The following is a 24,567-nucleotide window of genomic DNA, read 5'->3' as shown; positions in this document are numbered from 1 at the left end:
AGAAGTGACAAAGATGGACCCACTTACTCTTCTTGAACATTGTAACTGAGCAGAAGGAACCCCTAGGCAGAGGGGAGGGCCCACCGAGGGTCCTTCCCTGGCAGTGATAGGCTGGCTTGGAAAGTCAGGCTGTCTTGCGTTGCAGCAAGAAGATTCTTGGGACCCAAAGTGTGCTCAAGAACTAGCATCAAGTGCCCAAAAGGAGAATTAGCTTCTGGGACGGGCTTGGTCCTGTCCACATAGGCATCGACAGCTTCCATTTCCTCATGGGTAACTCCCTTCCGCTGCCCCGACAGAGCCCAGCACCTGCTGTCCAGTGTAGACTTGTTCCCCTGCCGACCTGCCTGAGGGGGGCGGGGCAGCTAGCATTTACCCAGGCCCTGCCCCTGGAGATGAGGGAGATAGCGCCCACCTCCCCTCTTCTCTTCCCCATTCTTCCTCCCACCCCACCCCAAACACACCACTCCCCAATCGGGCCTGTCGCAAGATAACCTGGGAACTATGAAGAGACTGGAAGGGGTAAGGAGAGGCCACACTCCTTGTGCAACCAGAGAAAGAGTGGACCGACAAGCTTTATCATAAAATTGAAAACAATATGAAAATGTTTTTTCTTTCTAAGTACAAAGCCAGACACTATTAAGACTATGAAAAACTGGCCAGAGGCCATGAAGCTGAGAAAGAAGACTCTTTGGCGTAGTGCCCTGTGCTCCAGTGCAGTGCAGGTGGAGGGTGCTGGGGGCAGCAGCAGAAGACTCAGGCTGCTTATGGGGGGTGTGAGGGAGGCTGACCGGCCAGCCCCATCAGAGGGCTCTGGCTCCCCACTCCTCAGAAACTCCCACGTTTGGGGACAGAGGTTACTCTCGGCCTTTGGGGGCCACTGGTTCTCTGCAGAGCCCCAGGAGTGAAATGGGGTCGGGGGGATGAGGCAGACAGGAGTAGGGGAGGGAGGGAGCATTAGCCTTTCTGCACTGAGAAACTCTGTTTTTTATTCCATGGCTGCAAGTGTGTGTTTCAGGCAGCAGGTGAGAATGAAGCTAGGGTACTGTTGCCTGCAAAGGCACCTTCAGTCTCTCTACGACATCCCCAAATGTGGAGGAAATCTTGAGCCCTTGGACAGGTGGACATGGGTCTGAGACTTAAGGCTGTAGGTGCTGAGGCTGTAGTGACGGGAGTCTGGGGCCTCCTGGGGAGGAGCTAAGAGGAACGTGGACAGGCCGACAGGAGTGAGGGGTGCTCATCCCAGGAGCTGTGTCCTGGCACCTCTGTTTGTGTCTAGGGGGGCATGGGAATGTGTGTGGGCTCACACCTCGCCCTCCTCGCCACTGTCATCCACGCTGGGCTGCCTCACCACCTTCTGGTGCCTGGGTGTGGACGGACAGCCAGCCTTCCGCTGCTCCTGGAAGGCCCGGGTCCGGCTGGCCACCAGGGCGGCGCTGTTGAGGGCAACCACAGACTGGCGGGACTTCAGGGCAGGCCAAGGCCCCTTGCGGGCCTGGTGGCCTCCCTTGGCGCTTGAGAGCTGAGGGAAGGGCTGTGGAGGGTCTTCATCTGAAAACTCCTCTGGAGAGAAAACCTGGAAGGATGAGAGTATAAAGAAGATCACGGCGAAGTCGTTCCAAGGCAGGGGCACAGAGCACAGAGCCTAGAAAAGGGTAGATGCAGAGCATCTGTTGAGTGAATACAGAAAAAGCTACTACAGGTACTCACAGGTCAGAGAAGGGAAGGCAGCGCCCCAGCCCTACTGCCACTGCTCCTCAGCCCTCACCTGTCTGGCCCCCAGATGCCCTCCTTAGCTCCCCTGCGCCCGCCACGTCCTTGGGGTCCTCTCCTCCTCCTCTTGCCCCCCACTGCTTTGTACAGTCAGTCCCATGAGCCACAAGGGAAACATCTTCCGGGTGCCGGGCCCTGGGCTGGGTGCTGAGTGAGGACACCCTGCCTTTAGGAACACACACACCCACCCATCAACCATCTGTTCCTCCCTCCAGCCTTCCACACCCAGTGCCACCTCCTCCAGGAAGCCTTTCCCAAATGTTCCCGTCCTCTGTGAGGTGAGCTCTCCCTCCGGGTCAGCTACCTTGGACTCAAGTCACATGGGGGGCCTGATTTCCTAAGGCAAGGGCCAGGTCTTACACTTGTGCCCTGCAGCGCTTAGCACAGAGAGGCTGCTTAGCTACTCAGCCAGCACTTCAGTTGTGTGAGTGCGATGACCCCTCTGCACGCCATCCTTCGATGGGTTGCCCTTCCGATTGGGGAGGGGGTGCTGAGATCATCTTATCTACACCCATCTGGGGTCAACAGTTGGTTGTGCAGCTCCTGGCCTGGGGAGGATGCTCCTTCCAAGGCTGGGCAGCCCTGCCGCTTAGGTAGCAAGTCCTTGCGTCAGGCTGAGAGCTGCCTGCAGCCGCCAGCCTAGGGCTGGTTTGGCCATGGAGCCCACCAGATGGCCCTGTCCCGTGACTGCTCTCTAGCTCCCGTGGAAGGCAGCGCTCGCCTGTCCTCATCGGTTCTCCTCAGCTACTCTGAGGGGATGAAAAGGAGCTGCCCAGGGTGTGGTCCCCCTGCTCAGGTGCCCCCCGCTCAGGGCCAAGCCGAGCCCCAGTCCTGGACTTTCTCCATCCTCCAGCCACCTGCCCCCTCCTCATTTTGGCCCCCCCTCTGCCTCAACCTGGGCTGCTTCCTTAGCCCCAGCCTCACCTCTGGCAGGTCACCGTCCCCTGAGGTGCTTTCCAGCTCTGAGGATGGCTCCAGGAGGCTGATGGACCTCATAACCCCGCGGAGGTTGATACGGGGCCGTGACCCAGGCTCTTCTTTTGGGGCTGCCTGGCTCTCCTCCAACCCCACCACATTCAGCTCCCCACTGCCCCCGGGTTCTGGCTGAAGAGGTGGGAACGGTGTAGAGACCTCGGGGGCCAGGGGCTCCTCTGGGGAGGCCCCACCCACTTTCTGCTCCCAGACATGGCTCTGCCGGCTGCGAGGGGGTGGCCCTGAGTCAGCTTCCAGTGACCCAGCCACAACCTCCAGCACCCACCCCCACCCACCCCCTTCCCCTTGTCCCCCACTCCGTACCTAGCAGTCAGGATGCCCTGGTAGGTCTGCAGCTGGCGCAGAAAGCCGGGGTTGGGGCGTGCGATGGGCCGTAGCTCCTGCACGTGGCGCAGAGCCTGCTCCAGGCTCCAGCCGTACTGCTTCATGGCGTAGGCGATCACTGTGGCGGCCGAGCGGCTGACGCCCATCTTGCAGTGGACCAGCACCCGGGTGCCCTGCGCTCTGTGGAGGCCCAACCGGGTCAGCTTCCCCTCCCTCTCCCCCGCCCCCTTGCCATGCTGTCAGTGTCGGGGAAAGGCAGGTAGGTAGGTGGTGGGCTCACCTCCCAGAGCAGAGGGGAAAGGAGGTTAAGGACCCTGAGGGCCAGAAAAGCTGAGGGCAGAGCAGGCAGGAGGAGGGCATGGGCCCCGGACGGCAGGAAGCTGGGATGGGGCGGGCGGAGGGGTGGGACGGCCCGACCTTGCAGCCTCCACAAAGCGGTGCGTCTCCTTCCAGTGGGGCAGCAGCTGGGCCGACTCCTCATCCCAGAGGCGCACGTTGTGGTAGGTGAAGCGCTCGGGGTAGAAGTTGTCAATCTCGCGGGCCATGTTCAAGATGTGGCTCACCCTGCAGCACGGGGCACAAGGCCAGGCTGACGTGGCCACGGGCACCAGGCCCGTTGGCCAGCGGAGCCGGCGGACCTGGGTGTTAGTTTTCTGGTTCTGAGGGTCCGGTGGGGGCGGCACAGTTGTGGTGGGAGGAGGAGATGACGGTGACCTTGAGCAAATCGGTTCACCCCACTGGGCTTGAGTACTGTCCCCCCTGGCCCGTCCCCACCCCACTTCCAGGTAGCTGCTGGGCGGCCTGCAACATGCGCCCTTCTGTTATCGTCAGAAGTCAGTTAGAGCAGGGCTTCGGAGTTCAGCTGAGATGGGGTGGATCTGCAGCAGCTGGATGACAAGGGTCACAGCAGGTTTCCCGAAAGCCCATGGTGGACAAGTGACAGGAGCCGTTGGGAGCGGGCAGCCAGGTCTCCTACGGGAGAGGGGCTCTCCCTTCTCCCAGAGACGTGGTCAGGCGAAGAGGGGCTTTTCCGCTTTACAGCTGGGGGAGGTTAAGAGGGGGCCAGGGAGCTGCCAGCAGACCAGCAGGGTAGCTTATTCTCCTGTCCCCACCTGAGCCCATATGAGGGGAACGGCCCCAGGGGCAGAGCTGGAAGCAGAGCTAGCTGCTGCTGAGAGGGTTCTGGGGGTTTCTGGCCAGGTTTCCCCACGGGGGAGGACAGAGGGCGGGCAGTCCTGGGAGGGCTCGAAACCCTACCTGTTTCTCTGCAGCTCCTCCAGGTTCGCTGCGTTCCACTCTGAGCCCTGTGAGCACGGAGAGGGCGTCACTGGCCCTCTCCCCCAGCTGCAGCAGGCCCCACCTCCCAGCCCTCAGCCTGCAGCTCACCAGGTAGAGGTGGGGGAAGATGCGGGACGCCCGGTCTTGCTGGGCCATGAGGAGCAGCATCTGGTTGTCGATGAAGTCGCGGTATTGTTGGAGAGGGCATCCCAGGCGCAGCTCCAGGGCCTGGCGGATCTGCAGGCAGGAGGGTGAGGAGAGGCTGGGGGTGCATTGTGAGGCTCCCGATGCCCCAGCCTTCCCTGGGGGAGGGAAGGGCCTTTGAGGACAATACTCTGTCCCATCAAGGCAGAGAAGCTGAGGCCAGGCACGTGGGAACAGCTTGGACAGCAGGAAAGCTAAAGTGGGAGGCTCCAAGGAGAGGCCGCTCTGGGGCCCAGCCGGAGGCCCCACAACCAGGACCTCGCTCCCGCCCTGGTCCCCGGCACCCTGCCCACCTCTTTGGAAGTGATGCTCTCCAGGTCACTGGAGTCCAACACCTCCCACAGCTCAGCCCGGATCGCCTGCTCCATCTGCTCCTGTCCTGAGGGCCTGGGAACCGAGCCCATCAGTCCAGGGGCCCCTTCCCCGCTCTGCCGTGGCACAGCCCCCTCTCCTCCCCTCCCTGTACTGACCGGCCGGGCTCGATGCTGGGAGGCCGCAGAGACTCCAGGTCAGCCATGACCATCCACTCGTTGAGGCAGCTCTGGTCAGAGCTCAGTCTGTCCTGGTAGTGGCTGGCCCAGGCGAGGGCACTGCCCCCTGGCACAAGACCACTGCCTAGAGCCGCCTCACATGCCTGGTGCAACACCTGGAGTGTGGCCCTGGGACAGAGGAGAGGCTGGGTCACGCTGTCCTCCCTGCTGCCCCTACCCAGACCCTGAGCCATCTTCAAGACCCAGCCCCTTACCACATGGTCTGGATGCAGACTGGCTTGAAGATTCGACTCTGCCCACCAGATGTCACACTGAAGCCCCTGTGGGAGATCAGGTGGGGGTGGAACCCAGCTCCTGGCTCTGGGACAGGGCCGCCTGAGAGGCCTACCCACTAGCCACCTAAGGCTGGTCCTCAAAATATATACACATCATCTAAACTTCAAAATAAGCCCTGTTGCCAGATATGGGGCAGCTGAGGCCCAGAGCAGTTAGGTGACTTGCCCAGGATCACACGGTGAATCTCAAGTGGAGCTGAGAGTAGGCCCAGCCTAGAGTTCTGCAGTTGCTCCCCAGTACCCACCACACCCCTGCACACCCCCCCCATACATCACACTTAGTTATTCCACCCTCTGGCCCCTCTCCTTTCCCTTCCCTCCAGTTGCCATCTCTTACCCGTCTCCATCTAGGTACACCTGGGTGTCACTCCAGAGAGGCAAGACCAGGCCTAGGGTGCAGCTGGGGGAGCTGGCAGGGACAGAGGGAAAGCTGTTGTCACCCAGCACCTCCCTTCCTTGCCCTCCTCCCTTCCTCTCCCTGCTCCCACCTGCTATCAGGGAAATCCACGCCCAGAAGGACTGTCTCATCCTGGCTCAGACGTTCTCTTGTGGAAACTACCAGCAGGTAGCGGAGCCTGGCGGGCCGGGCCGCCTCCAGCTGGGCTGCCTGGGGAAGATGGGAAGGGAAAAGCCCGGGGTCACAGTGACCCAGAGGACCCTGCTCCCCCCACCCCTACCTGACACACAGCCGGGTCTAGAACAGACCTGCCACCTGCTCCCTCCGCACCCATCCCTGTCTTCCCAGATACCAGATCAGTGGTTACAATCTAGTGGTTCCCAACTTTGGGATCTCATGGTCCAATAAAATGTTTAGAAAGATTCTTCTCAGAGAGGGTGTGTGTGAACAAAAGGGGAGAATGGGCATGACAGATTGCCCTTTTTTTTTTCTGCCTAGGAAGGAGGTTTAAGAAACACCTTTCCACTTGCCATTACCATAATTTGATTCAAGGAATGTTTTTCACCAAAGAACTATTAAGAACACAGTTTCACAAGAAAGGACGGTGCTTCTGTGGAATTAATTCTGCCTTACAAAAAACTGACTGCATCTTGTTTTTCCCATTGCTGCAGTGAGATTGTTCCACAGGCATCTGGGAACTGGTCCTCACTTTCCCGCCTGTGTCCCATTCCCGCACGGGCCCCTCCAGCACATGAGCCCACGGTGGGTGCTCAGCAGGCCCCCCTGAGCACCAGTTTATTTGTGGGCAACTCACATAGTAAGGAAGGTCTTGTGCTGGTTGAACAGAAACCCGCCTCTGGGTAATTCCCAGCTCTTGGACCTAATCTGACCCTACAGGCTCACATCGGACAAACCTCCCCATCCTTTCCCAGCTCTCCAGAGACCCGAAGACATGGCCGGATCGCCCTGTTAAGACAACGCTAGCCGAAACAGCAGAGTCATCGGGGTTTGGGTAACCGCTATGCTCCCCAGGGGGCCCCCTGCTCTCACACCACTGCTCCCCAAACACACACACACTGGCCCCATTCCACCCTCTCCTCCCACCTGGGGAGTGGCTCTCTCCCCTTTCAGAGGGCCAGAGGGCTCTGGACGGGGCCCTCACCAGGCGGATGTCGTCTTGTGGCCTTAGCAGCCCCACCATGAGGCGCAGGTGCTGACTCTGTTCCTGCTTCCTGAGACTCTGGGGCCCATGCCCGTCGTCTGTCTGGTCCCCGTGGGGCTGCTCCTCCCCGGGGGGGTCCTCCACTGGCTCAGAGCTGGCCTTGGCTGCATCTCCATCATCGCCTCCATCCTGCAGTCCCAGGACAGCCCCGCCGAGTACTGCAAAGCTCTGCCTGGCAGGGGAGCAGGGAAACCATGATGGCCCATCGTAGCTCTTAGGACAGGGGTGTGTCAGAATCACCTGGAGGGCTTGTTAAAACGTGCTGGACCCCATCCCCAGAGACTCAGTGGACCTGGAGTGGAGGCCTGAGAATGTGCATTTCTAACCAGTTCCCAGGTAATGCTGCCCCAGCACTTTGGGAAGCACTGCCTTGGGGGCTCTCAAGCCTCCAGCCCACCTGTTCTTGTCTGAGGAGGGGTGGAGGCTGCTTCCTTTTCCTTCCCACCTGCCTAACTCAGTAGATACTGTGAACCTGGTGGGGACTCAGGAGTCCTCAGGCCCTGCCATCACATGCTGCCCACTGGCTCGTGACCACTGGCCACAGCCAGGTCCAGGACAGTGGGTGAAGGAGCTCCAACTGACCAGGGGGAAGATGAAAGCAAAGGCAGCCAGCTGTGCCCACCAGCTGTGCCTACTGGCAACACTGCCCCACATAGTACGTAGTGGGCTTTGGCTGCAAGTCCTCCAGGATGGCTGTGGCCAAGGCTGGCGGCTGGACAGAGGTGCGTGTGTTGGGAAGAGGTGCTCACCTTCGCTGGAGCCGGCTTCTGCGCTGGGACACCTGGTCCTGCTGAGAAAGCAGCCCCCAGAGTAGAGTGAAGAGGCAGGGAAGGATTCTCCTCTCCCCTGTCTCAGGGCTGCTGTGGTGGATGGTGGAGGGATCGCGCCCCCTCCGCGCACACCGCCCCTCCCCGCAGTGGGGAATGGAACCAGAAAGGGGGTCAGGTCCCCTTGGCGCTGCAGTCCACTCTCCACGTGGAGGCACTGGGGGAGCCCGGGCCCAGGTTCCGGTCCACCGGCCGGAGGTAAGGGGGCGGGGGGGGGAGGGGTGCGGGCGGTCGCGGCTGGAGCGCCTGAGGCTTTGGCCCCTGTCTGGGCCCAGAGCGGGGTAGGGCCTCCGCAGGCGGTCACGGCTCCGGATCTCGCCTTGGTCCGAGTTCCTGATTGCCTCAAGATTCCCCCCCAACCCCTCCCCCCCACAGCCTGAGACTTGAAGTCCCCCTCCGCACACCCCCAGGCTTCAGGGGAGGCTGCCCGTGGACAGCAAACACTCCCCCAGGCCCAACTGGCAGCCAGCTGCGTGGGCAGGACCACAGCAGAGCCAGACTCACCGTGGGCCCCACAGGCGTGGAGTGGCCGCCGGCCGGGGGCGAGCGGCTTACTGTGACCAGGGCCATGGGACCAGACCGGGGGCACCTGGGCCGGCAGGGACACAGCACCCTCCCGCAGCCCCACGGACAGTCCCTGCCCCGCAGGACCAGGAAGGAGAGTCCGGAGCCACCAGGGCCTGGCACCTCCTCGAGGGCGGACCTTAAAGGGCCAGACACCCGTCCAGCCTGACCTGAGGAGCCCGCAAACAGTGGCCACCGCCCCTCCCTTCGTGTCTCCACAGGTTCGGTCCGCCTCGTCCCCGCCCCCCGAAACACGTTGGGGGCGGGGCGCAGGTGCGGAGCCCGGCAACGGCGGCGGGAAGGGGCAGCCTACGTTGGGTTCAGGGTTCGGTCCCTCCTCACAGGAGGCGCCCCTGCCCCTGTCCTCCCTGCTCCGCCCAGTTAGGTCACCTGAGCTGTGCTCTGGGCCTCAACCGTTCTGCTAGCAGCAGAGATGGGACCTAGGGAGGAAGGACTGAGGACCCGGGTCTTGGAGAGGACCAGAACCCGTGGGTCTTAAGTGGGGAGCACCCCAAACTTCTTTCTCCTCGCCGGTTGGCCCTGGCGCTTCCACTCAGCATGAATCACTGAGAGACACTCGAAGCTTCAGGGGATATCAGGGTGGGTTTAGAACTAACCCCTGAGGCTCACAGCAGGTCCTCAGGGCCACCTCGGAGGTGAGCAGGGCAGGGCTGAGCAGGTTCACAGCGGCGGCAGAGGGAAGTGACTTGTCTAATGTCACTGCAGTAGAACCTGCCGGAGTCAGGTCAGGAACGCAGGCCTGGGGCGCAGGGCCTCCTCTGACCCGGCAGAGTCCGGAGAACCAGCCTCTCCCCGTCCCTGACACAAGCAGGGGTGGGTTCCCGGAAAGCCTGGCTGTGTGGCCGGAAGAAACGGGGTCTCCAGTAGGTGGGATAGGGCTCGGGGGAACTGACGTTCAGGGAGCACCTACTAGGGCACCTGACACCTGTTGGCTCATTTTACCCTCCCAGAAGCCCTGGGGGTGGGAGGCGGTCTCATTTACAGCTGAGGACACTGAGGCTCAGAGGGGCTAAGGGGACCACGGTCAGGATTCAAACCCAAGTCTAAGGCCATTGCCCACAGTGTCTCCCCTCGGTGCCCCCCAGCACTCCCCCCCCAGCCCCCCCCAATGAGCGGAGCAAGCCTGCTGCTGAGGGTCTCTTTATTTCCATCTCAGTCTCCAATGCACGCCCAGCCGCAGGGCTCCAGGCCCCAAGCCCAGCAGCAGCAGAGTGTCTATAAATAAATAAGTTACAAAAGTAGGAGGCGGTGCAGCCCCGGGCAGCCCTCCTGAGGGCTGGGCTCAGAGCTCCGTGAGCGAGCGCTGTAGGGTCCGCTGTAGGTCCTCCTCCTCCCGCCGCCCCCGCCGCTCCCACTCCGCCTGCTCCCGCGCAGACAGCTCCAGGGCCAGGCGAAGCTGCTCCTCAAAGCTCGGGGGCGCCCTGAGAGGGGCCCCCGGACCCTCAGGCTCTGTGGACATCTGCAGGCTTTCCTGGAGGGCCCTTCCAGGCGAGGCATGAGAGGGGAGAGCAGACCCGTGAGCGCTAAGGCTGGGGAGGAGGCCGAGGGCTGGGACATGGCTGCAGAGGCCGAAGATAAGGACAGGGAGGCTGGGACCCCAGGACCGGAGACAAGAGACAAGGCCGGGCCCTGTCTCCCCATCCCTCGTGCCGCCCTCGCTGGTGGGCAGCACGGAAGATGGAGGGTGGCCTCAAAGAGGGTGTGGGGTCCTGGGGCCAGCACCTCCCTGCTACTTGACCCCACCAGCCAAGAACCCCCCCAGCCGGCAGGGTCCTCGAGGCAGGGCGGGGCTGAGACATGGACCTGGCAGGTCCCGGAGGGCCTCACCGCTCCAGCTGAAGCTGCTCCTCGTAAGCCGTGACCTGGGGAAGGTGGGCACCAGGCCGGGTGTTGGTCAGGGCTTCCCAGACAGTCACCTGCAGCAGCCAGAGCCCGGAGCTGTCACCTCTGCCACCCCTGCCCACGCCCGGGGCCCAGGTCCTGCCCGCACCCCACCTGCTCCGCCTCCGTGCCCGCCTCCAGCAGGCTCTGCTGGATGGCAAACTGCAGCAGGTCGTCGTCCTCGTCGCGAAGGGGCTCGCTGCGCTCTGCGCCCAGCACGCTGTACCCGTCGGGCACCTCAAACACGGCGGGGTCCACCTCACAGGGGAAGGGGCTCGCTGGGTGCAGCAGAGGGGTCGTGCTCAGCCCCTGGTGCACAGAGACCAGCGAACCTCACGGCCCCGCGCCCGCCCACGGCGGTACCTGAAGCTGCGATGGCAGAGCCGGGCGCCGGCACCCACACCGAGCTCAGGGGCTCGTCACAGCCACACAGGTTGCTGAAGGTGATGCGGGCGTTGAGCACGTGGAAAAGGGGGATCTCTGTGAGGAGATGTCGAGCCTGAGCCAGCCCTGCAGCCCGTGCCCACCCCACTCCGGGGGCCCTCCTGCTGCCCGGCCCACCCTCTCACCAATCTTGACCGGGAAGCCGGGCGGGAGGCGCAGGGTGATGAAGTCCCGCAGCTTGGCAAAGTGAGCGTTGCTGATGGCCATCAGGTCGATGATGGGCATCACCTGGTCACCCAGGGAGAGCGGGTGCTCCTCGCTCAGCCACAGTGTTGCCTTGAACCTGCCCGGCCAACCGCAGGACGTGGGTCAAGGAACCTCTGGTGGCCCCTCTGCTAAGGCGCACCTACTGTGGACATCTGCCTCTACTGCTCTCCACCTGGCCTGAGGGACCCTCTTCTCTGCTCAGCTGCTCCTGCCTGCCTCCCCCAGGAGCTCATGTCCTTCTGGCCCTACAGCCTGAGCTGCCCCCCGGCCCTGGGCTCAGGCTGGGCCCCGGGCGCTCTGTGCCAGCTCAGCTCTCCTGGACGAGGAGGGCAGGGCTGAGCTCCTGGCTTCAGTCCCGCCTCGTCCACAGCCCTGCCCTCCTCCTCGGCCCACAGCCAGCCAGCACGTCGCACTTCACCGTACTCTGGGGTCCCGCACAGCCCGACAGTTCGGGACCGCACTGCTGGGGTCGCATCCCAGCCCCGCTGCTGCGTGGCTGAGGGAGTCCACGTGAGGTTCCTGGCACAGTGCTGGGCCCACCAGACACACTAGAAGTCACGGCTCATCAGAGCCTCACAGCACCTTTGTGAGCAGGTGGCCAAAGGCAACTGTTCTCGTTTTACTGAGGGGGAGGACAGACTCTCAGAGGGGAAGGTGATTCCTTGGGCCACGAAGCCAGGAGGTGTTAGAGCCGCGTGCCCTTCCTGTCTGCCACAAGCTGGCCCCCAGCAGGTGCTCGTTCAGTTGAACAGAAAACCATACATGGGTGGTGCTGCCCATTCATTCGTTCACCAAGAAGAGCGACCAGTCCTCTGAGCCAAGCCCCGAGCTGGGTGCCAAGGACCATGGCTAAAGCAGACCTGGCCCGGCCCCCAGGGAGTGAGTCGAGAAGGCAGCCAGCTGGGTGAGTGAGTCCCCCACTCCAGGGGGCCCTGTGTGTGACAGGGTCTGCAAGGGCTCGGGGGCACCAGGCAGGGTCCCCTGTCCCAGAGGGAAGCCCCCCGCCAGCCCCCAGACCTCACCTCTGTACTTTGCTGGACATCTCAATGGGGCGGCCGATGTTCCTCGACTCCAGGCTGAAGTTGGGGTCAAAGTACTCGTCGGGGGAAATGGCGGTGGGGTTTGTGGGGCTGGCTGCCTGCTGCACAGGAGCCTGGGTGGCCCCGGGACCAGGCTTAGCGCTGGGGAGGCGCCGGCCCGGCCCCGCCCAGTGGGCCCTGCCAGTCGGCCCCCAGCCCCCGGCCCCCAGTCCCGGCTCACCCCATTGTGGGAGGAGTGCTGCTGGGCCATCCCAAGGAAGGACTGGAATGGAGTCTTCCCCCCTAAGGAGAAGGGGTGGAGCCCATGAGGGGACCTGGGGCCACTGCCCCCAGACTGCCCACACCTAGCCTCCACCCTGGGAGCCTCCCCTGTGGTGGAAGGCGGAGCAGACGGGAACGGGGAAGCCTTCCAGCTGGTCCCAGATACTCTGGCCCTGACCCCAGATCAGGGTGACCACCCCGTACGGTGTGACTGGGCAGCAGGCAGGCGCACCTGGGTTTACCTTTGCTCCTCGACTTGTCCTGATCGGAGAGGTGCTCTGTGCGTGTGCGTGTCACCAGCTCCACATTGGTGGCGCTGTATACCTGGGGAGCAGGGGGGACACAGGGGGAGCTGGGGGCTCAGAGCCTGCTGCCCACACTCAGCCTCACCAGCACAGGACCCAAGTCCTCCTGTCCCCAGGGACAGATAGGATCTCACTCCCCACAGTGGAGGGGGTGGGGTCTGAACCCCGGGAAGTCACTAATGAGGGTAAAATGCTCCTGGCTTCATCTCGGTGATCCGGGTAGGGGCCCGTGCTGTGGGTAATCCCTGCGTGCTCAGCAGGGGCTGGGCACTCGGGCCCCACTGTTCCCATGGCCACACAGGGCATCCGGAGCCCACGGGCTGCTGGGTCTCCCTCCACACAGGGTGGATGTGGAGAAGGGGCAGATTTCCTGGGCCTCGTCTCCTACCCCAGCTCCCACCACTAGCCTCTCCTGCCTTGGCCTCGTAGCCGCTAACGGTTTCCATCTTCTCAGACCGCCAGCCCCAGATACCACATTTGTTCCTGAAACAGACCAAACAGGAGCTCATGAGGACCCACACCCCCCAACTCTGGCCAAAGTCGTCCCTTCCAAAGACCCCCTCCAATTTGCCTTCCTGCTGTGAAACACACAGGGGCCTTGAGGAGGCTGCCTGGACAGCTGGGGACAAATGAACAGAGGACTGAGGACTAGAAAGTACTGGGGAATTATTAATTTTTGCTAGGTGTGATAATGGCGTTGGGGCTTGGTTTAAAAACATCCTTATCTGTTAGAGTCACACGCAGAAGCATTTACTGTTGAAATGATACGACATCTGGGACGTGCTTTAAAATAGGTGGGGGAAAAAGAAAACAGGAAAAAAGTGGGGAAGGGTAGATTCAACAAGATGGGCAAAATGTTGGGAACTCCCTGGCGGTCGAGTGGTTAGGACTCAGCGGTTTCACTGCTGAGGGCCTGGGTTCGATCCCTGGTTGGGGAACTAAGATCCCACAAGCCGTTCGGCGTGGCCAAAAAAAAATTTAAAAAAAAGATTGGCAAAATGTTGATAAATGCTGAAGTTGGGTGATGAGAACATCACACTAGTCTCTCTTCTTTCATATGTGCTTGAAATTTTCCATAATAAAAATTTAAAAATAAAGCTATGTCTGATTCAACAATAATAGTTGGAGATTTCAGTACCCCATTTTCAATAATGGATAGAACAAGCAGACAGAAGATCAACAAGGAAACAGAAGACTTGAACACGCTACGAACTAGACTTGATAGACATCCTTAGATCACTCCACCCAACAACAGAATACATATTCTGCTCAAGGGCATGTGAAACATTCTTCAGGATAGACCGTGGGCTCGGCCATAAAAGAGACCTCAATACAACTGAAAGGACAGAAATCATACACAGAATGTTCTCCAATCACAACTGAATGAGGGCTTCCCTGGTGGCGCAGTGGTTGGGAATCCGCCTGCCACTGCGGGGGACACGGGTTCAAGCCCTGGTCCGGGAGGATCCCACGTGCCGCAGAGCCATCTGGACCCGCGAGCCACAACTACTGAGCCCACGTGCCACAACTACTGAGGCCTGCGCGCCTGAAGCCTGTGCTCAGCAACAAGAGAAGCCACCACAATGAGAAGCCCGCTCACTGCAGTGAAGAGCGGCCCCTGCTCACCGCAACTAGAGAGGGCCCGAGCGCAGCAGCAAAGAGGCAACGTGGCTAAAAATAAATAAATAAAATAAATAAATAACAACAACAACAAGAAAGCAACCTTAATTAAAAAAAAAAAAAAACTGGGCTTCCCTGGTGGCGCAGTGGTTGAGAGTCCACCTGCCGATGCAGGGGACACGGGTTTGTGCCCCAGTCCGGGAGGATCCCACATGCCACAGAGCGGCTGGGCCCGTGAGCCATGGCCGCTGAGCCTGCGCGTCTGGAGCCTGTGCTCCGCAACGGGAGAGGCCACAACAGTCAGAGGCCCGCGTACCGCAAAAAAATTAAAAAAAGACAACAACAAAAAAACTGAATGAAATCAGAATCAGTAACAGAAAAAAGATGACTTGGGAAATTCATGAATATGGGAAGAGTAAACAACATACTCCTAAATAACCAATGGATCAAAGAATAAATCAAAAGCAAAATCAGAAAATACTTTGAGATGAATGGAAACGAAGATACAACATACCAAAACTTATGGGACACAACTAAAGCAATGCTGAGAAAGAAACTTATAGCTGTAAATAACTATATTAAGAAAGAAGAAAGATCTTATATCAATAAGCTAAACTTCCATATTAAGACACTGGGAAAAGAGCAAAGTAAACCCACAGCAAGCAGAAGGAAGGCAATAATAAATATTAGAGTGAAAATTAATGAAATGGAGAATAGAAAAACAATAGAGAAAATCAATTCAACCAAAAGCTGGTTCTTTCAAAAGATCGATGGAATTGACAAAGAAGGAAGACTCAAACTACCAGAATCAGAAATGAAAGAGGGGGCATTACTACTGACATTACAGAAATAAAAAGGATTATAAATAAAAGAATATGATGAACAATTGTACCCCAACAAATCAGATAATTTAGATGAAGTAAACAAACCCTAGAGAGACATAAACTACCAATACTAACTCAAGAAGAAGTAGATAATCTAACAGACTTGTAACAAGTAATGGGACTGAAGCAGTAAAAACAAAACAAACCAAAAAGTACCCACAAAGAAAAGCCCAGGCCCAGATGGCTTCACCAAAGAATCCCACCAAACTTTTAAAGAAGAATTAATACCAGTTATTCACAAACTCTTGCAAAAAATAGACAAGGAGGTGACACTGCCTAACTCATTCAATGAGGCATTGTCCAGATACTAAAACCAGGCAAAGACATGACAAGAAAACGATAAACCATTACCTCTTAGGAATATGGACACAAAATAGTAGCCGACCAAATCTAGCAACACATGAAAAGAATGATACACCACGACAAAGTGAAATTTATCCCAGGGATACGGGGTTGGTTCAACATCTGAAAATTAACTGATAGCAACACATATCAATAGAATAAAAATAAAAGTCACGTGATCATATCGATAGACACAGAAAAGGCATTTGACAAAACCCAAACCCTTTCACAATAAAAACACTCAACAAACTAGGAACAGAAGGCAACTTCCTTGGCCTGATAAAGCATACCCACAACTAATGTCACACTTAATGATGAAAGACTGAATGCTTTCCCCCTTGTTTCTTTATCAGAAACAAGATAAAGATGTCTGTTCCTGCCACTCCTATTCAACATTCTACTGGAGGTTCCAGACAAAGCATTTAGACAAAAAAAAAGGAAATAAAAGGCATTCGGATTAGAAAGGAAGAAGTAAAACTATTAACAGATGACACGGTCTTACATATAAGAAATATGAGGAATCCACTAAAAACCCATTAGACCTAAAAAATGAGTTTGACAAGATTGCAGGATGTAAGATCAATATATAAAAATCAATTGTATTTTTATAGATTTGCAATGAACAGTTCAAAAATGTAATCAAGAAAACAATGCAATTTATAACAAAAAGAATAAAATACTTAGAATAAATGTATTTACTGTAAGTGTAAAACTTATACTCTGAAAACTACAAAACATCATTGAAAAAAAATTAAAGATCTAAAACGGAAAAATATCCAACGTTCATGGCAGAAGACTTAACATTATTAAAATGGCAACACTCCCCAAACTGTTTTACAGATTCAACACAAACACTATCAGAATCCCACCTGAATTCTTTGTAGAAATTGACAAGCTGAATCTGGAATTCATATGCAATTTCAAGGGACCCACCCAGAATACGTAAAATAATCCTGAGAAAGAAGAACAAAGTCGGAAGACTTATACTTTCCAATTTCAAAAACTTACGACAAAGCAACATGTGATTAAGACAGTGCACAAAGAGAGTCATACAGACCAGTGGAATAGAACTGAGAGTCTAGAAATAAACCCATACATCTCTGGTCAACTGATTTTTCCACAAGGGTGCCAAGACAATTCAATGGGAATTAACAGTCTTTTTAACAAACGGTGCTGGAACAAGTGGATAGTCACATGCAAAAGAATGAAGCTGAATCCTTACCTCCCACCATATACAAATATTAACTCAAAATAAATCAAAGAGCTAACTGTAAGAACTAAAACTACAAAACTTTCAGAACAAAACATAGGGGAAAATCTTCATGACTTTGGATTTGGCAAAGTATCGTTAGATATGACACTAAAAGCACGAGCAACAAAAGGAAAAATAGATAAAGTGGACTTCATGAAAACTAAAAACTTTTGTGCTTCAAAGGACACCATCAAGAAAGTGAAAAGACAACCCACAGAATGGGAGGAAATATTTGCAAATCATGTAGCTGATAAGGGATTTCTACCTAGAACATACAAAGAACTCTTGTAACTCAATAATAAAAGATAACCCAATTTTTAAAATGGGCAAAGGGGGACTTCCCTGGTGGCGCAGTGGTTGGGAATCCACCTGCCAATGTGGGGGACACGGGTTCAACCCCTGGTCCGGGAGGATCCCACATGCCGCGGAGCAGCTTATCCCGTGCGCCACAACTACTGAGCCCGCGCTCTGGAGCCGGCGAGCTGCGACTACTGGGCCTGTAGGCCACGACTACTGGGCCTGCGGGCCACGGCCCTCAGCGTGCACCTAGAGCCCGTGCTCCGCAACAAGAGAAGCCGCCGCAATGAGAAGCCCATGCACCGCGGTGAAGAGTGGCCCCCGCCCGCCGCGGCTGGAGGGGGCCCGCGCGCGGCAACAAAGACCCAATGCAGCCAAATTAATTAATTAATTTTTGAAAAAGATAAAATGGGCAAAGGATCTGAATAGACACTTCTCCAAAGAAGATATACAAACGGCCAATAAGCACATGAAAAGATGCTCAACATCATTAGTCATTAAGGAAATGTAAATCAAAACCACAGTGAATACCACTTCACACCTGCTAGGATGGTTATAACACCAAAATAAATAAATAAATAATGAGCAGTAAGTGTTGGTGAAGATGTGGAGAAATTAGAACCCTTATATACCGCTGACGGGAATGTAAAATGCTGCAGCCCCTTTGGTAAATAGTCTGGCAGCTCTTCAAACAATTAAACATCTGTGTTTAATTACCACATGTCACCACAGGACCTAGCAATTCCACTCGCAAGTAAATACCCAAGAGAAAGAAAATGTATGTCCACACTAAAACTTGTACACTAACGCTCAGAGCAGCATTCTTCATAGTCAAATAGTCAACAGTCAAAAGGTGGAAATAATCCTTATGTCCATCAATGGACGAATGAATAAACAAAATGTGGTATAGTCGTGCAGCGGACCTGGCCATAAAAAGGAATGTAGCAGTTACACGCTACAACTTGGCTGAACCTTGAACACATGACGCTAAGCAAAAGAGGCCAGTCACAAAAGACCACACATATTGTATTATTCTATTCATATAAAAATCCAGAACAGGAAAACCTATAGAGACAGAAAGTAGATTAGCTGGGGGGGAGGGGATTGTTGATTGTTAAAGGCAGTTGATTGGGAGTTGATTGTTAAAGGGTACAGGGTTTCTTTCTGAGGTGACGGAAATGTTCTAAAATTGGACGGTGGTACCGGTTACATATCTGTGAAGATACTGAAAACCACTGAACTGCATACTTTAAATAGGTGAACGGTACAGTATACAAAATTATATCTCAAGAAAGCTGTTTTTTGAAAAAAAGTGTTTCTGAAGTCTGTTATTGGAACTGGGGCACATGTTGTCAGAGAAATAACACCCTGCCGGAAGGGTGGGCTCCTAGGCTACCCACAAAGGACTCTGGCCCAGACACAGCTGCACCGCTGAGAAGCCGACCTTGCTGCAAACAGCTGCCCTGCACGGCAGCCTCAATCCTCGTTTTTATGGGAAACACGTGAGGTCAGAAGTCAGGAAACTGGGGACTCCCTGACCCAGCCTCCTCCCAGGGAGACAGCTGCCAGTATAGACAGGCGTGCAGGAGGTGGAAGGTGCCACAGGACCCAGGACCAGCAGGTGGTCCAGAAGAGACACCGGGTCTGCAGGGACCCCCCTCCCCCTCCCGAGCAGCCTCTGCGAGGGGCTCAGCCTCCCAGAAGCCTGAACTAGAGGCTCGAGGGCACTACCCACGGTGTGGCCAGGGCCCAACTAACCTCTCGAAGGCCACATTGCGAGTGTCCAGGTGGGTGGAGACGATGGGAGAGGTGAGGCGACTGGCCACATGCTCCTCACTGGGCCGCATGGTGGCCAGCAGCGCTTCAGGCTCGTGCAGCGTGAGCCCCAGTGTCTCCGTGTGCACCAAGTGCCGGTCGTGGTCAACTTCCATCACCAAGGCTCCCGCCTCTGCCAGCCGGCGCGGGGGTGTGAGGGGGACGAATAAGTGCCAGGACCAGACAGTGGCCAGAGGGCTATCGTGGTGCCCTCAGCCACCTCCTGCCACGGGGTGTGGCCTCAGCCTCTGGACGCCCTCCACCCCGACCTCCATTTACACATCTGGAGACAGAGACAGAGGACAGCACTGTCCTCACAAGCCACGGGAGAACCTGGGGGCCCTGGTCTGCTGCGTGCCTGCAGGGAGCCCCCCAGAGCTCACCCTGGCCCTTGAAGATGAAGCTCCTCCGGCCGCGTTGCCAGGTCATGTGCTCAAAGCCCAGGAGGCTGGTGTCCACCCGCAGGTTCTCACCCCGCTTCCACACGCGATACACGTCACTCGGGCACATCTTGGACACGAGGGGCACTGCAGGAGGCACAGAGGTCACCAAGGTTCTTTCCCAACGGCCCCAGCCCAGGCCCCTGAGAGCCAAGAGGTCCCCACTCACCCCAGCTGGTGAACTCCCACTTCATCTCCACGTAGAAATCGGGGGCCTGAGATAGACCAGAGCACCGATCAGGGCCCTGCCTGCAGCAGGGCCCAGCGGGCCTGGGAAGGCCCTCGTCCACAGGCCCCCTTCTTGAAGCCCAGCCCTTCCCCAACCAGGGATCAAACCCAGCCCCCCACAGTGAAAGCACGGAGTGCCAACCAGGGAATTCCCTCAGTGAGGTGTGATGTGCCGCCGTGGTCCAGCTTTGCCCCCAACCCAGCCAAACCCCACCCAGTAAAGGGTGGGCCAAGTGGGGCCTGAAAGGTCTGCAAGTCATCAGGCTATAAGCATCTGCAAGCCTGGGGCCAGGCTCAACCTGGCCACTAGCCCACTGGGGGTCCCTGGGGGAGCTTCTGCCCCCTCTGGATCCCAGAGTCCTCATCTGCAAAGGGGGCATAGTGACCCCCTGGGGCCCTGCCCCCGGGGTGGAGGGCACAAGGCAGTGTGCTCTCCCAGTGGGGGCCCCCTACCCACCCACTGTGTGCTTTGAGAAGGGTGGACAGGAGTCCAGGCCGCATCTGCTAAGTTGGATGAAATCCGCCTTTCAGTAAATCTGCATTAACCAGGAGACCCATGATCTAAAGCTCTGTTGAGATTTCTAGCACTAGAGGACCCTCTATGCTGGCAAAAGGCTTTCTCTCCAAAGGGAGAAAAGCCTCATCCACGTGGGCCTGGTTGCCTCTCTTTCCTACATCACCCTGGGTTGGGGTCAAGAGAGAGGGACCTCACTGACAGTGTCAGGAAAGCATGGTGCACAGGCTGGGTGCCCTTCCAAGGCCAGGCCCGGCAGGGTTACCCCACATAGTCTGTCACGGTCCCCTCCATGGCGCCCCACACCCCCCTTACTGGCCACACCTCTACGTCCTGCTGTACCTGGCGGAGTTTGTTGAGCAATTCCGGAATGCCAGCCAGCCTCTGCGTGGCCCTCTGGTAGTCCCGATACTGAAGTACCAGCTGCACCATCTCAGGGTCCCCAGTGCTGACTGCCTCCTGCAGGACTGGGGGCACTGGGCTGCTGATGGGAGCTCTCTAGATGGCTCCAGGCCTGGCCATTCACTCCCACACACCACCACCACCACCCCCCGCTGCCAGCCTCAGGGGAGCCCCTTTGCCCTCTGCAGTACCTGCCCAGCCCTGGCAGCTCTCTTTGCCCACGTTGGCATTGTGTCGAAGGAGGACTCTCACGGACTCCAGGTTCCCCAGGGACACGGCCAGCTCCAGGGGGGTGCGCCCCCGGGGGTCTTCCTGTTCGATGTCGTGCTGGGGGAGATGAGACACTCAGCACAGGGCAAGTAAGGAGAGGCCAAGGCAAGAAGGCCACTGGGATGAACAGGGTTGGGAGTCACTGCAGGAAATAAGGACAGCACACAGGTGGTGGAAATGGCAAAGGGTGGCCTGAGTGTCCTGGCAAAGGAGGAGAGGGGGTAGGTGGGAAGGGCCTGCCCACCTCTCCTGCCCTCTGCGAGGGACAGAGCTGGGGGCCCGGTGGTGGTGGGCAGGGGTGGGGGTGGGGGTGGGGTGGGGGGAGGGCCTGGTCTGGTAGAGGTGCAGCTGCCGATGTCAAGAGTTTGGACTGACTTGGGGACCAGGACCGGGCTGCTTTTCTCAGACTGGCTTAGGGGCGGTGCGGCGCGAGTTCGGAGGCTGGATGCAGTGTGAAGTGGGGAGACCGACAGGGCAAGGCCCAGCGCTGGGAGCCGAGGTCAGAAGCCCAAGCTCGAGGGGCAGGTGACCTCTCTTCTGGGCCGGGAAGAGGGAGCCGGGCAGGCGGCCTCCCGATGCAGACCACAGATTTGGGTGGGGGACCAGGAGGACGGCCCGGTCGCCCGATGGGCCTCACCTGGCGGCTGTGCAGCGCGGCCTCCAGTTCGCGGTGCCGGTTCGCCCAGACTAGCCGATGCAGCGGGAAGGTGGGGCCCGGGCCTGCCATGCTGGGCCTCAGCGCCTCATCCCGGGCGGGCCGGCGGGCGCGGCGGGGGCGGCCCGGCTCCGCCTCGGCTTCGGGCCTGGCGCGGGCCCTTCGCCTCCCGTCCGCGCCGAGCCGGAGCAGTGCCCACCGCAGCCCCCGCGCCCCCGCGGCAGTGGCGGCAGCGGCGGCGGCGCAGGCAGAAGGGAGGGCGGGTTCGGCGGGCTCGGCGGGCGGGGCTGCGCCGAGGCGGGGCGGGGCGTCGGGCCTGGCGCGCCCTTGCTTCGCAGCCGCAGAAACCTCAGCCCGGCCGGCACTCGCCGGGGGCGGGCGAGGGGTGCTGCCCAGCAGCCCTGGTGACCACGTGCGCCAGGGCAGAAGCCAGGACCTGCGTCTCAGCCCGGGTCTCAGCCGGGAAGGGTCTGCGGAGGGCGTTCCGGAGGGCGGGGCCTGGATGCAGCTCCGCCAGCGCCCGGCAGGGGGCGTCTCAGACACGGCGCAGACCCATCCTGGCGGGTCCGGAAGGGGAAGGAGGGAGTCCGGAGACTGGGCGGTTCGGCGAGGGGCGGGGCCGGGGTCCCCGGGACGTGAGCGCGAGTGTGCGCGTGCGTGCTCAGCGGGCCGCGGGCCGGTGGCTCTTGGGGTACGCGCGTTTCCCCGGCAGTTCCTTGCCTGTGACCCCGTGTTCTTACCCAGACCCCGCGGTTACAGACCAGGCCTGTGTGTGCGGGTGGGATGCGAGGTGCGGGCTTGCCTCCCCATCGGAGATGCCCCTAAGTGCTCGGAGATGCCCCTAAGTGCTGACCAGCTTAGCCTGAAGCACCTTTCTCAGGGACCTGGGCCAGTGTATGCTGCCGGCACACCACAGGCTGGACCTTGCCCTGGGGTGGGGGGTGCACTGGAGTCAGGAATGGGGGTACGGGGGGGTGGGGGAGCAGGCCTGGCTAGCTCTAGGTCTTCTGGAGGGCTGTTCACCGTGAGTGGCTGCTTTCATCCATCGCGTACATCCCTTTTGCAGAGGCTGCACTTTGCTGCCAGTGTCAGGAGAGGAAGGAGAGTTTCGAAATCAGGGCCAGCCCCTCCACCCACACCGGAACCAGGGTGCAGGCCTCCTCCGTTGGTTGAGCTCCGGTGTCCTTACCCTGGCCTTAGCCTGGGTTTTGGTGAGGCAGTGGCCAGGCTTGGCCAAGGCTGACCTTCTGGTTTCAGTCTCCCTATTTAAAAAATGACCAGATAGTTTGATGTAGATGTTTGAGCTGCGTCTCTGGGCTGGGAGGCCCTAGTTGCCATTTTCACCCTGCCCTCTCACTGTGGCCAGGTGGCTCCTGTGCTCTCTGGGATCACTTTGCTACCCTACGCTGTGGTGTCATCAGGTCATTGTAATGTCCTTGGGTCTAGGACAGCTTAAAGGCCTCTGAATGTCCAGAACTCTAAAATCAGTCCCTGCCGGCTGGCTCTGCTGCAGCCTTCTCTAGCCTCCATCTTCCTTAAAAGAGGCTACCCTGTCTCCAAGCCCTCTTCACCCCAAATCTAACGGGACTGTCTCAGGCCCAGCCTCTCCTGATTTCTGCGGCCTTGGACATAACTCCCCCCCCCCCAGCCCTTGACTCCTAATTCCACTGTCTTCTCAACCCTTTCCCGGGGCCCCTGTTGTCCCTCCCCGACTCCCAGTCTGGCTTCTCCCAGCTGAAAGCCTGTCTGTTCCCACTGTCACCCTGATGCCACCTCCAGGACCACATTTCAGCTCCCTCTGGGACACCTTTGTGCCTGATGTCCCATGCAATCCATCAGCAGTTTCCAAACCAGATGCAGCCACATTCACCCTCTTCCCTTCCGGCCAGCTCTGCTCCCTGGCTGTCGTGACTCTGAGTGATAGCACAGGCCTCCTGCTGTGCCATTTTGGACTCCCACTTCTGTCTCGTCCCCAGGTCCCGCCCATTCCCACTGGGCCACGTTCTTCCCATCTGACCCCTTTGCATCTCTTCCTTTACCACCACCATCATTATGACATCTCTTCCCTGGACAGAATCAGTGGCCCTTCACCCGTCTCCCTGCCTCCTGTCCTTCACCTCCTTCCACACGTCCTGCCTGTGGTAACAAGCAACTTGTTCTACAGCCAGCTCTCATCATGCAGCCCCGGTCCAGAGCCTGCAAGGACTCCCCAGAGCCTATCCAGGTTCGGGCTGCATCTCCATTGCCATCTTCGTCGTGCAGTCACTAAGTGCCCCTGGGCTCTGGGGTGGGTTCAGCCTGCATTCAGGGCCTCCCAGGCCTGGCTCCTTCCCACAGTGCTCCTGCCAACCTGAGCCACTCCTGACTGCCGGGCCCTTCCCTGCATCGGAAATGCATCCCCACCTCCTCCACCCCAGTGCTGGAGGCCCAGCTGAAAAGCCATTTCCTCAGAGGCTCCGTGGAGCTGAGTCCTTGCCAGCAGAGTCCTGCATGGAGCGGGCAGCAGCGACATCACCCGTGTGGGCCTGGACGGCAGGGACTTGGGGAAAAGAAAGTTGAACAGAGCCTCTGGGTACATGAGGTCTGGTGCTGGGGTATCCCTCAGGCTCAGGCTTCAGGGACCTCTACTGGAGGCTGCACAGCAAGGCCGGAGGTAAGACCAAAGCCAGAGAAGGCGAAGGCCAGAGACTGCGGTGTGGCCCCAAGGGCAGAGGTGCTCATCTGTCCACAGGGGTGTCCTCAGCATGGGTCCTGGAGGGCCAGGTGGGCTCGGTCGGTCCAAACATGACACCAGGCACCAAAGGGCAGGCACCTCCTCCTGCTTCCCTGGCAGTGGGCGGAAGACCCCTTCTGCTCCCACAGGGTAGGAGGGGCGGAGTGGGAGCCCCTCCCCGCCCCGGGGTGCTTGGGCCTGGGCTGGCCGTGGATGCCGGCTGTGGAGGTGGAGGGGATCTGGCACCACCAAGACCCTCTCCTCAGGCCCCAGCCCCGTGGAGACTGAAAATGACCATCGGGCACAAAAGAGTCTGACACAGCCAAGGAGTCAGGCACCATTTTTTATAAAAACGCGTATATCATTTTTCACTCTTTAAAATCACATTCAAAAATCGGCAAAGAGACACCCCGGGGGGGTGGGGTGAGTAGATGGGAGTGGAGGGCCCGCTGACGCAGCCCTGGGGGAGAGGGCGCGACACCACACACGGCAGCGACTGGCATGAGGGGGCATGCTGCGGGCGAGGTGGCGCCCTGTGGGCAGTGGCACTGACGGGACACGGGGCTCTGGA

At 58.3% G+C, this 24,567-nt stretch overlaps 2 protein-coding genes across 4 annotated transcripts; both read right to left on the bottom strand.

Moving 5' to 3' along the window:
* Nucleotides 1-554: 554 nt before the first annotated feature.
* Nucleotides 555-8,496, bottom strand: SSH3 (slingshot protein phosphatase 3). Its single transcript, XM_082659273.1, has 14 exons — nt 8,346-8,496; nt 7,764-7,804; nt 6,955-7,186; nt 5,884-6,002; nt 5,733-5,804; nt 5,315-5,380; nt 5,040-5,228; nt 4,863-4,956; nt 4,474-4,602; nt 4,345-4,391; nt 3,505-3,651; nt 3,067-3,267; nt 2,695-2,968; nt 555-1,573 (listed from the first exon to the last, which is right to left on the bottom strand). Exons 1-14 carry the CDS (start codon nt 8,409-8,411, stop codon nt 1,301-1,303), a joined length of 1,950 nt encoding a protein of 649 aa, XP_082515399.1. The 5' UTR covers nt 8,412-8,496; the 3' UTR covers nt 555-1,300.
* Nucleotides 8,497-9,569: 1,073 nt separating this feature from the next.
* ANKRD13D (ankyrin repeat domain 13D) lies at nt 9,570-21,511 on the bottom strand. Of its 3 annotated transcripts, none has more exons than XM_082660540.1 (15): nt 21,266-21,511; nt 20,550-20,685; nt 20,299-20,454; nt 19,384-19,429; nt 19,158-19,301; nt 18,718-18,907; nt 12,981-13,047; nt 12,502-12,583; nt 12,219-12,280; nt 11,981-12,111; nt 10,877-11,034; nt 10,671-10,787; nt 10,422-10,585; nt 10,254-10,342; nt 9,570-9,907 (listed from the first exon to the last, which is right to left on the bottom strand). In XM_082660540.1, exons 2-15 carry the CDS (start codon nt 20,586-20,588, stop codon nt 9,709-9,711), a joined length of 1,644 nt encoding a protein of 547 aa, XP_082516666.1. In that variant the 5' UTR covers nt 20,589-20,685; nt 21,266-21,511; the 3' UTR covers nt 9,570-9,708. The 3 variants fall into 3 exon arrangements, with proteins under 3 accessions (XP_082516666.1, XP_082516664.1, XP_082516665.1); XM_082660538.1 differs by having other exon boundaries at nt 20,299-20,423; XM_082660539.1 differs by having other exon boundaries at nt 10,254-10,288; nt 20,299-20,423.
* Between the last annotated feature and the right edge of the window lie 3,056 nt (nt 21,512-24,567).

Source organism: Grampus griseus (genome assembly GCF_964374135.1).
Source record: "Grampus griseus genome assembly, chromosome: 8".
Classification (NCBI taxonomy): Eukaryota; Metazoa; Chordata; class Mammalia; order Artiodactyla; family Delphinidae; genus Grampus; species Grampus griseus.
Note: the sequence above shows the minus strand (reverse complement) of the source record. Positions and strands in the feature narration are given on the sequence as shown.